Source organism: Excalfactoria chinensis, chromosome 10 (genome assembly GCF_039878825.1).
Source record: "Excalfactoria chinensis isolate bCotChi1 chromosome 10, bCotChi1.hap2, whole genome shotgun sequence".
NCBI classification, from domain to species: Eukaryota; Metazoa; Chordata; class Aves; order Galliformes; family Phasianidae; genus Excalfactoria; species Excalfactoria chinensis.
In genome coordinates, this window is record NC_092834.1 from 18270432 (window position 1) to 18287679 (window position 17248).

The following is a 17248-nucleotide window of genomic DNA, read 5'->3' on the forward strand; positions in this document are numbered from 1 at the left end:
ACACCTTGCACTTGGCTTTGTTTGAACCTCTTGAGGTTCTCTTGAGGCTCCCCCGAGGACCGCCCTTGGGGCAGGCAGAGCTCCTGGAGCCCCTCTGCCGTCCTTGTCGGTGTCCCAGCGGAGGCACCGGGCTGCGGGACGGCAACAGCAGCACGCACGTTCCTGTGCCCCGCGTGCCTCCTGGCGCCGCTCATTGGCTCTCCGAGCTGGCCGACGGCCGGCTCTGTCCAATGGCGAGGCTCCGCTCTCCCCCGAGCTCCGCCCTCGCGCTTTAAGTAGCGGCGACTTCCGGTCTCGCTCGTCGCGGGCGGAAGCGGCGGCGGGGAGATGGCGTCGGGTGGTGCCGGCGGTTCCCGCTCCCCCTCCCCGGGGCCGCACTTGCCGCCGCCCTTCCCACCGTCCTCCGCCGACGCCGCCGACAGCGACACGGAGGGGGAGGACATCTTCGCCGGCACCGTGAGTGGGGAGGGAGAGGCACCGGGGCGCGGTGGGTTTCCCGGGCCTGCTTCGCTCCGCTCTGAGGGCTGTTTGTGTCCCGCTGAGTCGCGGGGCCCCGCAGGCCTCGGTGCGAATCGTGCCTCCCCGAGCAGAACGCGGCGCTGCTCGGCTAAAGCATCTCAGCTTCATGTGCCTGTCAGCAGCTGTGGTAATAACGTTACCGGTATAGCGGAACGCTCCTCGCGCAGCTGTGCGGATGGAGCTGTCAGCGCACGGTCCGGCCGAGTGTCGGGCTGGGGGCCTGGGGACTGACAGTGGCTCTGGTAGTTGGTGTGCCTGACGTGCTGAGCGCTGCTATGGGCTGCAGCTCTCCTTCAGAGTGGAGATAGGAAGCAGAGAGCAGGGTATAGTACTTCTGTGTTCTTAGAAACTAAGGCAGACTGAGAACCCAAGGGCAGACAGCCCTCTTCAGTATTTAAGGCTCATCAAGGAGACTTTGGTACCCACTTTAGCTTGTCTGCAGAGAACTTCTTACCCGCCTGGGGAGCTTACCCACGCCTCCTGTACGGGAGCAGAGGGTTTGAGTGACCCCACACACAGCGCTCCTGTTTGCTTGGCTGTGAGACGGAGGACTGGGTGTCATTTGAAAAGCAAATTGCCACAAGTCTGCACCAGCAGCAGCAAAATACTGGCTTTTACAAGGGGTTGGCATGCTCACTGGGGGCTCCCTGGTGCTGCTCGCATGGCCTGAGTGGTGCTGCTGCTGCCAGTTTGCAGACAGAAGGGCTGGGTCTCCCAGCGGCGTTGAGAGCTGTTGCAATCTGTGTACTCAACTGGGATTGCGAAGGGTGCTGGAAGGAAAGCAGCCTCTGGCCACTGTGCATGCTGGGTTTGTAGTGGTGGCCCTGCATGGCAGTGTCTGGACCCCCTCAGCATTAATGACTGTGTTTGTGCTCTTTTGATTGTTTTATAGAGCAAACCCTTAGCACCAAAAAGGGAATTGCTTCCTCCTGTGAATAGCAGCTCCAAAGAGAACGGGGTTCGTGTAGAGCAAGATGATCAGGACCTATTTGCAGGTGAGTCTGCATCTCTGAGCAATTACTGGTGCTTCCTGAACTCTAAGCTTGGAGTCATCTGCGTTCTAGCCATGATTTGCTTGTGATTAGGCTGTGTGTTCTGCACTATCATAACTCCTTATCTCTCAAGCTTATGTTGTGCTCTGGGAGCACTGAGTACTTGTGGTGTGTTTGGGAAGGTCCAGTAGCCTCCTCCAGGTCTCTCACTTAATCACGCAGCAAGATTAACTGCCTGGAAGCTGAAGAGGCCTGAAAATGGGCTTTTATTAAACTACAAGGTAGTGTGTCCTTCCACACTTGAAAGGCCTTTGTTCTCTAAGTTTTCCTTCCTCTGTGCAGGTAGAGGAAGTGTGTCTAGCTGAGATGTGGCTGTTCCCCAGGAGCAGGGAACTCAACACTCCTCTGTGGGGGAAGCGTGGAAGGTTGGACCTTACCCAGCAATCCCATTCCTTGGCTGAGTGTGAGACCTCTGACAGAGGCATGTGAAAATCAGTTCTGGAGATATCTGGTAACAGGTGGAAGCTTTGACTTCCTCTGGTGGATGAGTGTCCTGGGAAGGAGCCAGTCTACGTGCAGTGTTAAAATCCAGTTTGTCTGTAGCTTTGTGTAGTGTGCAGCTGCTGCTAGCACACAGCAAGGAACTCCTGTCTGCCTCTCTAGAATAAGTTTTGATTAACAAAATATTCATCTGAGTTGATCAAATGCCCTTACTGCAGTGAAGCTGTATGAAGTTGTGCTAGTCCCAGTGCATACAGATGTCCTCCCTGTGTTTCTTTAATGCTGATTAAGACAGTTGCTGCTGCCTTGGTCCCGTGAGCCTCTTTGAAAATGCTGACATTTTTAGAAACCCAAAGTAGAGAGGCTGACCCTTGCCAACTTCTTTTGACAGATGCCACTGTAGAGTTGTCTCTAGACAGCACGCAAAACAACCAGAAGAAGGAACTGGCCAAAGCATCCAATCCTGCCCCCTCATTAGAAGTAGCTGCAAGCTCTTCTTCTAGAAACCCTCCAAAGAGCTATGAGGAGGTGAGAACTGCTCTCAGCTTTCCAACTTGCCCTGCTGGTTTGGGACTGTAATTGGCAGGAACCTGTCTTTTTACTTAGATGGGAACTTGCATCTAATGATATAATTAATGTAATTGGCACATTGGATGCCCTGGCTTTATCTCGGGCTGTCAATCTGGGACTTGGAGTGGGGCTCAGGTGAGCCTTGCTCTTGCAGGAACATGGTGCTTCTAGTGCTGGGAGTGAGTGGCTGACCTGAGGGCCCGAGCTCTGATGGAGAATTCTAGCTCCCTCTCTTGCCGCAGGTGGAAGAACTGCTCCTGTGTGGATTTTATAAATTCTCCTGGGTGACTTGGGAGCACAGATTTCTTAAGTGGAACTTGTGGTCTGGTTGCCAAGCCCAGTTAGGCGGAGCTTGGCCTAATTCTGTGTCCTTTTCCTGTTGAGAAATTAATACTATTTTGGTGACAAGCAAAGAGCTCCTGTTCTGCTCCCAGCAGCCTGAGTTCACAAGGACTCTGCAGTACTGTTATTGTCTCAGGCTGGCTTCAAGCCGGCTCAAGCAAAGCAGTGTAGAACCTGGGCAGGATACTGAGCTGATTGGTGAACTGAGATGTTCTTATCTTCAGGCTCTTAAACAAGAGGCTGTGTGTGGGGTAGAGTGCTTTACCTTCACCTTACTAATGAGGAACTGTAATACTTTTCAAGCAAGCCTGAAGCCTTGATGGCCTGTCAGAAGCAGTACTGTGTTTTTGCTGCCTCTGACCTTCGGTAAAGTAGGGTTCAGGCTGGGTCTGCCAGTTGCTGTCACAGTTCTCTATCCATTTGCCTCCTGTATAGGTTCAGTATCTTCACTTGTTCCAGGTGAGAATTGAAATTACGGTGTAAAAGAGCTCAGAGGAAACTATTTTGCACAGAGCTGGGCTGAGGCTGGGCTTGGCAGAGTTTTGCCTTAGTGAAGAGCAGTTTGTGCATTAGTCTGTGCAGAATAGCATTGCTGTAGAGACAGATCCAATCCAGGATGCTTGGAACGTGGAGCCCAAGGACTTCATAGCACTGTCTTGACCAGACTGAAATACCAGAGATGCCTTGGCAGTGTGACAAGCACACTGTAGCATGTGGGACTTTGTATTTGGGAGTCTGGATTTCTAGTTCTAATTTGCTGTTCTTACATGTTTACTTCAAACAGCTGGAAGAAGAAGAACAGGAGGACAAATTTGAACTGACTGTAGGAGTGAGTGACCCGGAGAAAGTCGGTGAGTTGTGTGTGGCTGATAGGGGAGAGGTGAAACTGCCTTAACCTGAGATACTGTCCTGTGCTGTGGCACCTTCACTGTCAGCTGTGGAGCAATGAGAAGCAAGAAGCTTTTTCTCTGTTGGAAGTGGGGATCAGAGCAACTTAGCCAGCCACAGGGCAGTCCAGAGAGAACCCATCTGATCCCAGCCAGCTCATGGCTTCTGGAGCTGAGGGGTGCACTGACTTCTAATCAGAGGTGCACTGGGGCATTGTCTTGTGAAGATGTCCTTTGCTTGAGCTATGAGGTAAACCCTCCTCTCCCCAGACAAATGGTTTCTGTATTAGCTGGAGAAAAGGCTGGCTGTGATATCCCAGAATCAAACCACAGGCAGCCAGGGGCCATCTGACTTGCATCCTCTGAATAGACTGCTTCATGTGCTGCACAGCCACTGAATTGTGACACGGTGAGCAGATGCATGGAGTTAGCCCCAGTGCTGTTAGTATAACAAGTGCCTGATTGTCGGCGTTGGCTGCCTTGGGAAGGAAAAGGAGGGCTGAGCAGCCAGGTTGGGGAAATGCCTGGTGGGCAGGGCTCCAGGGTTCTGCAGAAAGATGCCTGAGAGTCTGCATGCAGACTCAGGGCTCAGATCAGTCACTGAGGCACACAAAGGTCAGGGGATTGCTGGAACCTGGTGCTTTGCAGTCGCCAAAGTCTCCAGGTGATGGTGCAAAAGGCCAATCTTGTGCTAATGCTTTGGTTTTGCTTTCCACAGGGGATGGCATGAATGCATATGTAGCTTACAAAGTATCAACACAGGTATGTCAAAGTTATCTTTTTGTTCCCCCAGTCTAAGGCAGCTGGACTGGCCTTTCCTTTTCATGTCAAGCCAGTGGTGACCTAAATAGGTGGGAGGCCTGAATCTATGTGGCTTCATGAGTTATAATCCAAACGTACAGATCAGAGGATGAGCCTAGCTCTGAAATATGTTTGCATGTATTTGGAAGAAGACCTTTTCAGCTGATATCTCTGCTCAGCATTGGAATGAGCAGCAGGAACATCACCTGCTAGGGAGAGCCCCAGATGCTGAGTCTGTTGCTAATGGTTCTGTGCTGATACTTGTTTCATATTAAGCTCACCTGCATGCAGCTCTTCCCAACGAGTCTCTTGTCAGGACCTGTTCTCTGGGACTAGTCGCAAGACATCAAGCTTTCTGCTGCTGCCCTGCTTTGGGGTCCATCTCTGTGCTCTCTGAAAAGCCTTCCCTAGCTGTCCGTCCAGCAGCTGTTGGGCTGCAGGCACTGCATCTTGCGGTGCGAAGCTGTGGGTGTGTGGAAGGGACTGGGGAGAGTTGTTAGCTGCCAGCTTTGTTCTGCAGACAAAATCAATAGGCTGCAGGGGCCATCAACAGCTTATGTGTAAACTGACGGCGGTCCTTGTTTCTGTGGGGAGCAGGGATGGTGGGATTAGGCAATGGGCAGGGCTTAGCAGGCAGCTTGTGGGCACAGTAACAGCTGCTCTGTTATTTACTGGTATTGACGCTGTTGCTCAGCCCAAGGATTGCTGTTGGGAGATTTGTTGAAAACCTGGGTCAAGGCTTGCTCTGTTCATTCTGGTGTGTTCCTCAAATCCCACGGAGCTCAGGATGTTCTGTTTCCATCCCCAGAAGTGACAGTGCACATAGTGCGTGCATGGGCAGGCTTTCATGGGTGAGTTTGACCTGAGTCTCATCTCTTCCCTCAGACGAGCATGCCAATGTTCAGGAGCAAGCAGTTCTCAGTGAAAAGGAGGTTCAGTGACTTTCTGGGTCTCTATGAGAAACTGTCGGAGAAGCATGCCCAAAATGGGTTTATCGTGCCTCCACCGCCAGAGAAGAGTCTCATAGGTGAGTGGTGGAGGTGCAGAGCGCTGCTTTAGATCTGGTCCTTCTGATTTGAGCCTTGTGCCCGAAAGATGGGCCTGTCTGCAACCTCCAAGCTGAGAGGGAAGCTGCAGAGCAGTAAGTAAGTAGGTATATAAAATAATCTGAGTTCTGTGACACAACTGAACTCTGCTGGCTCCCTGCTTGGAGCCCTGGGCTTTAAGCCTTGTTGTTGAGTGGCTCTGCATCCTCTTGGAGAAGCGTGAAATCACTGCACTGTCACTTTTGTGACACAATGTCACAGTCATTGCTCTGTTCACTTGGGTCCAGACCTGTAACCATTCCAGTCTCGCTTGGCATAGCATTGCCTTGTTTCTGGATGTAGATTTCTGCTAGATGTAGGTGCAAGCAGATGTTAATTTTCCAAGTAGCTCTTCTGTTGCAAGGTCAGATTTCTCTCCTCACCCTGATAGTCTGTATGTTTTGTGACAGACCTCGCTACCTCGTGCATTCAGTTTGAGGCCACTCATTAATTGCACCTACCTTCTGTGCTAGGAATGACCAAAGTGAAAGTTGGGAAAGAAGACTCCTCCTCTGCAGAGTTCCTAGAAAAGAGACGGGCTGCTCTAGAGAGGTACAGATCCCAACAGCTATCCCCTCGTTCCTGAACCAAGCAAGGGACCCCAGAAAGGTCAGGCTGGCTGCAGTCTTCTCCCTGTGTGAGAAAAGCAGTCTGCTTCTAGGCTTAGAGGGAACCTGGAGGCCACTGTAGAGTTGCAACTGCAAGAGCTGACTATAAAACTATCTTCTGCTTCAAAAATTCTTGCTGTCTGTTGACCAAATCTGTGTGAACTCTGACAAGGCAGGGAGAAAACTGATCTGTCTCAGGAGCCCCAAAATCTGGACACTGAGTAGTGGTACAAACAGTGCACATCAGGTGAGAAACAATTTGCTCTCTATTTAACTGGCACCTTTAACTATACAGCCACCAGTGGCCTTTGCTCTGCCACCCCTGTTGGCTGCTGTAGTTAGCACCAGGATGCCAGTAATCTCCAGCTTCAGCCTCTGAAGTGTCATCATGAAAGAATGTAAGACAGAATCTTCATCAGTTACTATATCAAGTAACCTTGGTGTAGTGAATATTGGTGCAGGTGCAGACTTGTCTCACTGGAGTCCCCAGGGAGGGGAGGACTCTTGGTGGGAGGATGAGAACATCTTGCTGGATCTGACTTCAGCTTCGGGGCTGCTGTTTCTGAGCAAATGAGTGTATCACAGCTGACCTGTGTGTGCTGCAGCTCACCAGCGTGGCTTGGAGCCAGGCTTCAGCAGAGGTAACTAGTAGTAGTGTGTGCTCTTCTCCTCAGGTACCTTCAGAGAGTTGTCAGCCATCCAACCATGTTGCAGGACCCGGATGTCAGGGAGTTCTTGGAAAAGGAGGAGGTCAGTAGGGTGGACTGAGGTGGCTGCGAGTACCTGGGGGTACAGAAGGAAGCTGTGTACAAGAAATTAAGAGGGCATGGTGCTTCAGAGCTCAGTGATAAGCAGCAAGGTCCTGTAAGAGCTCTGAACCACTGATGAGGAGAACAGGACCTCTTCTGTTCATCAGTGCATATCTAAGCACACTGTATGCTGGTAACAAGCTGTGGCCAAGCTTTCTTGGGGGCACACGTTGAGAGTGGGGATTGTCTTTATTCTGAAATCCATAATGAGAGTGTAGCCTGCTGTCTGGAGGTGACGGGGGGAACCGGAGCCCAGTGCCCAAATGATATGGAAGTAGTGACTGTGCCAAGCTGTGTGGTATTATTAATACCACTCTCACAGCAACTCTTACCTCCTGGCAAAGCAAACCTTTCTGTTTCTCTGCAGCTGCCGAGAGCAGTAGGCACCCAGGCCCTGAGTGGAGCAGGAATACTGAAGATGTTCAACAAAGCAACCGATGCTGTCAGTAAAATGACCATTAAGATGAATGAATCAGACATAGTAAGTATTTGGATGTCTCTGGGCTGTCCTTGTCCTTGGTGCATGTTGCTACCACCTCACATTTTTTTTCGTGGGGGTGTGCATGGGCAGTTCTGCAGCCGTGCAGATAATGTAGGAAGTAACTCTGGGTCTGTCCATTTCAGTGGTTTGAGGAGAAGCTGCAGGAGGTGGAGTGTGAGGAGCAGCGGCTGCGGAAGCTGCATGCTGTTGTAGAAACGCTAGTGAACCACAGGAAAGGTAACGAGTTTGGCTCTGCTTGCTCTGTAGTTTGGACTGTGGGAGTTAAGCCTTGTGAAAAGATATGGCGGTGCTTTCTTGATATAAGACTCTTGGCCTCTTTGGCCTGGGAGACAGAAGTAAAAATGCTAGTGCCACAGCTTCTGTCTGGTGGTACAGACTTGGGATGTGAGCCTGGTGGGTGAAAGCTGCTCTAAGGAACCAGACCAGAGCTGATCTTGTTACTAATACCACGCTGTGCTCTGCCTGGGAGCAGGAATGTTTCCCTTTGCATGTTTTGGCTGATATCTGCAAACTTGTGCCTGTCCTCCCACTGCTGCTTCCCTCTTCCTGGCTGGGGTTCCCCATGTCCCACAGAAGCTGCCAGCTTCTGGCACTGGCTCTCCTAGCTGATATCTCTGGGAGCTACAAAAAAATCAGCTCCCAGGGCTGAACTGAAGGCCAGGGCTTTCTTTGTGGAGCACCTGGTGTGGCAGAGCCCACAGCTGACTCTTATATTCCATTCACTAGAGCTCGCATTGAATACAGCACAGTTTGCAAAGAGTCTGGCCATGCTGGGGAGCTCTGAGGACAACACGGCGCTGTCCCGAGCGCTGTCCCAGCTGGCTGAGGTGGAAGAGAAGATTGAACAGCTACACCAGGAACAGGCTAACAATGACTTCTTCATCCTGGCCGAGCTCCTGGGAGACTACATCCGCCTCCTCGCAGTTGTAAGGGTAAGCACTCCTCTAGGGCAATCCTCAGAGCCAACCTCTAGGGAGGAACTAGCCCCTGGTCTTAGCATAGCTTAGGTGTGCAAGGAGGAAGGTGGTTTTGTGAGTGCAAGCAGAGAGCGTAGCATCTCTGCTCTTTCCAGGCGGAAAGCAAACTTGCTGCTGGATCAGGAACACAGAGCAGGTGAGACCTGGCTGTGCTCTTCTCCAGAGGGGATATGGGACAAGTTCATGGCTTATAGGTGGCCTCAGGCCTTCCAGGGGAGAAGGCTGCAGCTGCTACACAAGTTGTAAGCTGGTAACCTGTGATCTGTATTGCAAGTAGAGCAGAGTGGGTCTTGAAGTCTGCCTGCCTGATATGCAGGCTTCTCTGCTGGAGGCTGAACAGAAAGCAAGTTCCAAGTGACCTCCCAGTCTGGCAGGCTGACTCGTTCCTGCCCTAGTTGGAGACTACGGGGTCCAAAATGCATCGTGCTTGCTATGGGTAGATATAATGGGTGCTGCAGAGGACCAAGACCACCAGTAGTGCTGGAGGTAGGCATGTTCTTGGAAGGAGCTATAATGTTGCCTCAGCCTTTGCCTGCCTCTTGGCTGCTCAGTACTTCTGGCAGGGCCACCACGTGCTGCTTTCTGCTCTTCTAGCTCTTTCCCACTACCTGGCTCTTCCCTGCCTGGGCTGGTGGCTCATTAAAATACTGTCTGGTAGGTGCTGGAGTGCTTTGCTGTGACTTGTGGTCACTTCTCTGCAGGAGAGGCAGAGTGGGGTTAGCAAAGGTGTTTCCTTGCACTGGCTGTTCTTGATGAAAGGAATAAACTGAGCCCTGTACTGAGGGAGGCCTCAGAGCTGCCCTTTCCCTTGGTAGAGCAGCAGGGAAGACACTCCATATTCTGGCCTGTGCTGCCACTATGGTTACCCTCAGGTAACCTCAAGCGTGGCCGTCAGTGAGGTGGCAGAGGGCGCAGCCCCAGGAACGTCTGGGAATGTGCCAGCCCAGCCTTTGCTTCTTCCTTTCAGGGGGCTTTTGACCAACGTATGAAGACCTGGCAGCGGTGGCAGGATGCCCAGACCATGCTGCAGAAGAAGAGGGAGATGGAGGCCAGGCTGCTGTGGGCCAACAAGCCCGACAAGCTGCAGCAGGCCAAGGAGGAGATCTCAGAGGTGAGGCATGCCACATGTGGTCCCTGGAGTTTGAGCAGTCAGATTTGCAAAACCATTCAGACAGTGAGCAAAAAGCTGCCCTGGAAACTGCACACTTCCTCTCTCTGCAGTGGGAGTCTCGTGTGACACAGTATGAAAGGGACTTTGAACGGATTTCTGCTGTGATCCGCAAGGAAGTGATACGGTTTGAGGTAGGTCGGCCCCAGCCCCCAGCACGCAGTTCTCCCAGCAGATGGCAACATTTACAAATACAGAAGTGTTTGAATGGGGCGTCAGCTCTGCAGAGCAGCTGGTTTGGGCTGAAGGCAGGGGGGGTTCTGCTCAGAGTGCTCAGGTCTGCAGAGATCCTCCAAACCATCATTGGGATCTACCCCTTGTTTTGTCCTCCCCACAAAGACATGAGGAGGTTTAGTGGTTGCTGCAGCTTTGTGCTCATTGCTGCAGCTTTGTGCTCATTGCTGCAACCATCTCTTGCAGAAAGAGAAATCCAAGGACTTCAGAAACCATGTGACAAAGTACCTGGAGACGTTACTGAGCTCTCAGCAGCAGGTGAGTGCCCACTGCCAGCTCTCCTACACGTCCCGGGGCTCAGCCTGAGCCCACAGTGAATCCTGCTAATGAGGAAGCTGCTCATTAAGCGTTGTACCGCAGGGGATGCCTCGGCAGAGCTGTGTGTGTTGGAAGGAGCAGAAGCTCCTCCTCACCCTCTAAAACTCTCTCAAGTCTGCTGAATTGAAAGCTCATTTACCACGCACTTGAGCTGTGCTTACTCCTGACTCTTTCCTCCTCCTCTCCACAGCTGGTGAAGTACTGGGAAGCATTCTTACCTGAAGCCAAGGCCATTTCTTAACTGGACCAAGCCAAGAGCATACCTGAACTTTGCCTTTTTATACACTATACCTCTTTTACACATGAATGAACCCTAGTTAAACACTTGAGCGCTGGTAGAGGTTTAACTCCCAGATGAGCAGCTTACAAGCCAGTAACTCTTCTAACTGTATATTTTTCATTTAGCAACATATATTTTCTTACTGAAGAGAAAGGAGTTTCCTGCTTTCCAGCCAGCCCTGAGTAGGTGAAGAGTAAAGGGGGTTAGCGATGCTATAAATGTTTATTTTTCAGGCTGGGTTTTAAGGCTCTTAGGATTATCTTACTGCTGCAGTGCCATTACAACTATGTAATAAAACTTGTATCAGGGCAGCCAGGCGTGTGATGTTGTGGGAGAGGGCAGGGAGGGACCAGGGCTGCTGGGAAAAGGCTGCAGGGATGTGAGGGAGGTGGTGCTGCCTCCAGCTTTGTTGTGACCAGGGAACCCGTGGCCTTGGCATGGCCCAGCCACCTGTCCCGGCTGTTGATTAAGCTCTGGCTCTCTCACCAAGACCTGGCTGCTGTTTTTAGGCTCTGAGCTCAGCCCGGGGCTGGAGCTGCTCCGCAGGAGGCTGCGATGCTCCCCTGTCCCTGTGATAACAGGGGCTGCCGCTCTGGGGCTGTGGCAGCGCTGATCAAAACTGATACTGAGTCTTACAGGCGACAAGAAAAAAAAAGGGAAAGCGCGCTTGTGCTGACTTCCCACTTTCCTTTCCTCTTATCCCTGTGCTACCTTCGGGCTGCAGAGCACCAAGGCTCTCCTCGCCCCCAGCAGCCAGAGTGGGACAGGGTGGCCCTGTGCTGCTGGCGGCAGTGGTGGGCAATGATCGTAGTCTCCATCCCTGCGGCGGAGCCAGAGGTGACGGCGCATGGCCCTGAGAAGGCACACACGGTGAGGGGTGTGGAGAGGGGGGTTCCTGCCTGCCCTGGGGTGGTGGTGGAGGTCCCTGCCTGTCCCTGGGGCACCCAACCTATTCCTGGGGACAGTGGCCCCTTTCTGCCCCGTGTGGTGGTCGTGGTGGTCCCACCTTCTCCAGGGGGCCTGGGGGTGAGGGGCTGATCCCTGCAATCCCATCTCCTGTCCTGCCCTGGGGATCCTACGTGCCCCATGGGGCAGTTTGGGGCTCCTGCCCCGGGAGGGTGAGAGTGAGGATGAGGAGGTGCAGGTGTTCCTGGTGGAGGTGCTGTGCAATGGCCGGCGGCACGTGGTGGCGAAGCGCTACAGCGAGTTCCAGGCACTGCACAAGCGGGTGAGCACCCGGGGCCAGTGGGGCAAGGGGTCTGCAGCCAGGGACCTTCCCTGGGGACCCACAGTGGTGGCCAGGGCGCCCACACCTCCCGCTCTGCCCTAGATCAAGAAGAACTGCAAGGTGCCCGACTTCCCCCCACGGCGCGTCCCCAACTGGGTGCCCAAGGTGCTGGAGCAGCGCCGGCAGGGCCTGGAGCTCTACATCCAGGTGAGACCCGGAGGGCTGGCAGCGGTACCTGCACCCCAGGGGTGCCCACACCGCTGTGTCCCCACCCCAGGGCATCCTGTGCCACAATGAGGAGCTACCCCAGGATGTGCTGGACTTCCTGAAGGTGCGACGCTGCCAGCAGGAGCCCAAGGGCTGCAACCTGCTGTGAGTCTGCAGGGTTCCCCAGGGGTTGGGAGCAGAGCAGGGGCTGCTGGGTGCTGACATCCCTCTCCTGCCGTAGTGTCAGCCACTCACCCTCCCAGCGGCCCGTCCTTGGCTTCTGCACCGATCCCTACGTGCAGCCACCAGCCACGGGTAAGGAGTGGGATGAGTGGCCCTGCAGTCCCCCTGTTCCCTGCTCTCCATGCTGCTGGCATTCACAAAGCTGCACTTGTGCCTCTCCCTGCAGATGCACTCCCCAACGCCGTGCTGAGTGGGGTGCTGCAGGGCCTCTATACCCCACGGCATTACTTCCCCTGCACAGCTGTGCCTTGGGGGGGCTCAGGAGCCCAGCTTCCCCCATCACCTACAGCAGTGGTGTTACACCAAGGATCCTGTCTGTAAAACCTTCCTCAGGAGGTGGGCGAAGCCCTGCTGGCAGTTGCAGCGGCATTCTCCAATACCAGGTGCCTTGGTTTGGAGAGCTGGAGCTCTGCCAGCTGCTGCCCTGCAATGGCACATTGCTGTAGGAGTCCCTGGAGGCTGAACCCTCACTGGAAACCCCCCCTGGTGTTTGGGCTTTGGAGCAATAAAGCACCATGGCTGTGCTGCCTGGAGCTGGCTCTGTGTTTCTGCCAAGTAAATGTAGGGCTAGCGTGGGGGCTGATCTGAGACAGGGGTAGGGGGGCTGACCCTTCAAGAGAGCAGAACAGAGGCAAGTCTATAAAAAACACATTGGTCACATTTATTGGTGCATGTGCTTCTTACAAAAGAAGTGTTGGACAACAGAGCAGGGCCCTGTCTTGTCCCCAGGGAGGTGGCAGGGGCTGGGGATGGGACCTTAGCGGTTGCCTGTGCTCTGCCACAGGGATGCCACTGGGGACACTGGGGAATGCACACGGGGCAGAAGGGCAGCCTGCAGCCCACGGAGGCCGGTCTCCGCAGCACAGGGCCCCCTGCAGCACCAGCCTGCTGGGACAGGTCACTCCTTGGCGATGGCAAAGGGCTTCTCCACCTCAATGGTGCCGCAGTCGGCAATGGTGACGTCCTTCAGGGGTTTGTCCCGACTGTCCGTCTTGGTGTTCTCCACCTTCCTCACCACGTCCTGGGGAAAGCAGCGGCGTCAGAGGGACGACGGCAGCTGCGTGCAGCTCCCTGCTTCATCTCCCACCCCCTTACCATGCCCTCCAGCACTTTGCCAAACACCACGTGCTTCCCATCCAGCCACGGCGTCTTCACTGTGGTGATGAAGAACTGGGAGCCGTTGGTGTCCTTGCCGGCGTTGGCCATGCTCACCCAGCCGGGGCCGTAATGCTTCAGCTTGAAGTTCTCATCAGGGAAGCGGTCGCCGTAGATGCTCTTTCCTGAAGAGAAAAGGCAAGAGGAGGGAAAAGGGCTGCGCGGCATTTGTGGGCACACATCAGGGCCGGCGCTGGGGGGGGGAACCGGAGCCCACGGGAGCACCGCAGGGCGGCAGCGGCCACGAGGGACACGTGCTGTGCGCTGTGAGCCCCGGCGTGCTGCCGTACCTCCGGTACCGTCCCCGCGGGTGAAGTCCCCTCCCTGGATCATGAAGTCCTTGATGACGCGGTGGAACTTGCTGCCCTTGAAGCCGAACCCTTTCTGCAGAGAGCCGGGCGGTCACCCGCAGGGAGAGCTGCGGACCCCGCGGAGACCCGACCCGGCCCGGCCCGGCCCTCACCTCCCCGGTGGCCAAAGCCACGAAGTTCTCCACCGTTTTGGGCACCGTCTTTCCGAACAGCCCGATGACGACGCGGCCCGCATCCTCCTCGCCCACGCGGAGGTCGAAGAACACCTTGTGGATGGGGCCGGGATGGCGGACGCCGTCAGCCGGGGCCCACCCGCTCGCACGGGCCCCGTCTCGCCCCCGCCCGCGGTCACCGAGGCCCCGGCTCGGCCCGGCCCGATCCCCGGCCGCCCCCACCGACCTTGGCCGTGACCTTGGGGCCCTTCTTGCGCTCGTCGGCCCTCGAGGCGTTGGGCAGCAGCAGTAGGAGCGCCGCGCCCAGCGCCGCCGCCGCCACCAAAGCCTTCATCCTCCGCCGCTCGCAGCCCGGCCGCAGCGCCCTCCGCGCCGCCTGCATCCGGCCCCTCCCCGCTCCCCCCCCCGCCCCCCCGGCAGAGTTGGTTCGCTCCCGGACCCTCCGCGCGCGACGCCCGGGCGCGACCAACGGCGGCGGGGGGGGCCGAGGAGCCGTAGGGCGGCCGCCACGTCGCCCGGCGGAGGCGCAGCCAATCGGCAGCGGGCACGGGGCGCGGCGGGCGCGAGGCGGGCGGGCGGGCTCGGGGATGAGCGGCCAATGGCGGCGGGGCGGGGCGGGGCGGGGCGGGGCGGGCTGCTCGCTGCTGGGCGGGCGCTCCTCGCGGCCGGGCCCGGCTCAGCGTTACGGGAGGGATCGATCCGTGCGCTCCGAGCAGCGACTGACACCGGGAACAGCTGGAACGGCTGCCGGAGGAAACGCTGCGGGAGCGGCCTGCTGCCCGCCGGGGAACGGAGCCTTACAGCCCCTGCACGGCGGGACGGAAGGGCCCGCTCAGCCGCACAGCCCTGCCCGGCGCCCACCGTGTCCTTGTCAGCTCCGGGGATGGGGCACCGCGGCTCAGTGCAGCACTGCCAGCACTGCCAGCACAGCACCTCACAGCGCTGAAGGAAGAGTTCCTTCATAAAACCTCCCCTATAAGAGTTTAAAGCCATTCCCCGCATGTCACTAATTACACTGTGTACGAAGCCGCTCTCCCTCCTGCTTATAAGCTCCCTATAAATACTGGAAGGCCACAGCGAGGTCTCCCCGCAGCCTTCTCTTCCCCAGGCTGAACACCCCCAGCTCCTCAGCCCGTCTCCATAGCAGAGGTGCTGCAGCCCTCGGAGCATCTCCGTGCCCTCCTCTGGCCCCGCTCCAGCAGCTCCACACCCTTCCTGTGCTGGGACCCCAGGCCTGGACTCAGTCCTGCAGGTGGGGCATCATGAGGGCAGAGCAGAGGGGACAGTCCCCTCCCTGCCCGCTGCCAGCCCTCTTGCTGCAGCCCAGGGTGCCGTTGGACCTTCCAGGCCCCAAATGGACACTGCTGCCTCATGTGCGGCTTTTCATCCAACAGAACCACCAAGTCCTTCCCTGCAGTGCTGCTCTCCAGGAGTCCTCCCATCTGTACTCATACCCAGGACTGCCCTGACCCAAGTGCAGCACCCCCACTTGGCCTTGTTGAACCTCGTTGGGTTCGCATGATCCCACTCTGAGGGTGCACTCAGTGCCACCATCTGTTGCCAATGAAGATGTGCTGGTCCCAGGACAAACCTCTGACTAAGGTGGGAGCGTGGGGGCACAGAGAGAAAGAAATGGGAGCCTCCTCTCCTGCGGGGCCGAGCTGCCCGTGGCTGTGAAGCACAACGCACTGGGAAGGTCCTGTGAGAGGGGAGGGTTACCAAGAGAGCCCAAGAGAAGCAGAGTTAAGGGAAATATCCTCTAAGCAAGCGGCGCTGTGGGGGAGGGGGGAAGAAAGGCACCTTTCCATGGAGAACAATGCAGCAGTGCAATGTTTTATTGAAAAGAAGAAAAAAAAAACCAAAACCAAAACCCAACAAAAGAAGGGTCTCACTTGACACCGCAGCAGACACCGCACTGCTGCCAGGCTCTGCACAGCGCCCCCCGCCCCGCAACCGGCTCCCCCGCAGCCCGGCCGCTCTCCCCGCTGGGCGCACCGCCTCCTTCCGGCGCACAGCGGCCGGCTCGGCCCGGCTCGGCTCCCACCGCCTCCCAGCCCGCGATGGCGGATCCCAACGTGCAGCACTCGCTGTTAACCTGCTTTTGTTTTTCCCCACCATCTTTGCCCCGTCGAAGAGTCCAACGTACGATTATAGTGCAAGAGGGCTTGGTACAAGTGAGCATTACCAGCATGCCGTGGGGGGACAGTCCTCCCCTACAAACACATCGTCATAGGATTAAAAGAACATCGTATCTCCAGAGATAAGCAGTGGGTCGTGGTGAAACAGCCTTCCAACCAACCGACCCGTTTAAAAACAAGGGCAGGAAAGTTTCTAAACAATCAAATACATTCACTTAAAAAAGAAAAAAACAAAAACAAAAACAAAAAATAAAAAAAGGAACAATAACAACAACAAAAAAAATCCATTTAAGAACAGAAACCATTGAGATGGCCCCTTCTCCCCCCGCCCTCCCTCACCCTGCAAACACTTACATATGCTGCAACTACAAGCTGCTCCCGGGGCGGACGCAGCAAGGAATGACCAAACATGGCAGGAGATGCAGAAGGAATCGAGTTCTGGTGACAGGCACTTAGTGGGGCTTGGGAGGGCAGCAACAGAAGTGTCTCGAGGCCCGGCTCCATCTGCAGAGCACACGGCCGCTCGCAGGGAGTGTCTGTGCCCCTTTCTGCCCTTAAGACCATGGTTTCCTACAGCAGAGAGGGCCTGTGCCAGAGACACAGGACTGCAGAGAGGCAGCAGAGGTCAGAATGGGGAGGGTGGGACATGGCTGGTCCCTGTCCTCCCTCCAGAGGGAAGAGAGGACAACGTGCCCCGGCTCTCGCACGCAGGCAATGGAAGGTCTATTCCTGCCCCAGCCTGTGGTGCGCCCAGAGGGAAGCGAGGATGAGGGTGTGCAGCTCCTGGAGGACGTGCAAGCAAGGAGTGAGCCAGGCTGCAGTGCGAGGGGCCGCTGGGGAGGGGAGGTGCGGCCACACTCAGAGCTCCGGCAGGTAAGGCATCAAGAGGCAAAGATGGCTAAGGACGGCCAGAGGGATCCTGGCACAGAGGCAATGCCTTCCTGTGCTGACCTCCCACCTGCTTCGGAGAAGCACGAGGAGCGATGCTCTGCCCCATCTGCCGAGGAAGGGAGCTCCCGGGGAGCCACGCCACAAACCCCAGCCCCACAGCTCATCACTTGCAACGGGCCGCAAGGTCTCGTCTCTTCCTCCCTCCCTCCCTCCACACTCCCCAGGGAGCACAGGCCCATGTTAACAGCTAGTGAAGTCCCTGAAGCAAACAGCCCCAGTGCAGTCAGGTGGCACACGTGGAAACACAAA

General features: G+C 55.9%; 3 protein-coding genes across 4 annotated transcripts; 2 read left to right on the forward strand and 1 right to left on the reverse strand.

Annotated features, from left to right (window-relative positions):
- Nucleotides 1–305: 305 nt before the first annotated feature.
- SNX1 (sorting nexin 1) lies at nucleotides 306–10902 on the forward strand. The gene is made up of 15 exons (XM_072345618.1): nucleotides 306–456; nucleotides 1412–1514; nucleotides 2404–2540; nucleotides 3709–3775; nucleotides 4530–4573; nucleotides 5498–5639; nucleotides 6171–6249; nucleotides 6980–7055; nucleotides 7482–7595; nucleotides 7739–7832; nucleotides 8343–8548; nucleotides 9561–9704; nucleotides 9815–9895; nucleotides 10182–10253; nucleotides 10504–10902. The coding sequence occupies exons 1-15, from the start codon at nucleotides 328–330 to the stop codon at nucleotides 10552–10554; spliced, it is 1539 nt and encodes a 512-aa protein (XP_072201719.1). The 5' UTR covers nucleotides 306–327; the 3' UTR covers nucleotides 10555–10902.
- A 127-nt stretch (nucleotides 10903–11029) lies between these two features.
- On the forward strand, nucleotides 11030–12765 carry SNX22 (sorting nexin 22). 2 transcript variants are annotated; one of them, XM_072345619.1, is made up of 6 exons: nucleotides 11030–11463; nucleotides 11738–11821; nucleotides 11924–12028; nucleotides 12099–12152; nucleotides 12270–12343; nucleotides 12438–12765. In XM_072345619.1, exons 1-6 carry the CDS (start codon nucleotides 11149–11151, stop codon nucleotides 12715–12717), a joined length of 912 nt encoding a protein of 303 aa, XP_072201720.1. In that variant the 5' UTR covers nucleotides 11030–11148; the 3' UTR covers nucleotides 12718–12765. The 2 variants fall into 2 exon arrangements, with proteins under 2 accessions (XP_072201720.1, XP_072201721.1); XM_072345620.1 differs by having other exon boundaries at nucleotides 12099–12193; nucleotides 12438–12734.
- Nucleotides 12766–12909: 144 nt separating this feature from the next.
- On the reverse strand, nucleotides 12910–14322 carry PPIB (peptidylprolyl isomerase B). Its single transcript, XM_072345064.1, has 5 exons — nucleotides 14137–14322; nucleotides 13890–14003; nucleotides 13717–13810; nucleotides 13367–13551; nucleotides 12910–13292 (listed from the first exon to the last, which is right to left on the reverse strand). Exons 1-5 carry the CDS (start codon nucleotides 14290–14292, stop codon nucleotides 13170–13172), a joined length of 672 nt encoding a protein of 223 aa, XP_072201165.1. The 5' UTR covers nucleotides 14293–14322; the 3' UTR covers nucleotides 12910–13169.
- Nucleotides 14323–17248: the final 2926 nt, after the last annotated feature.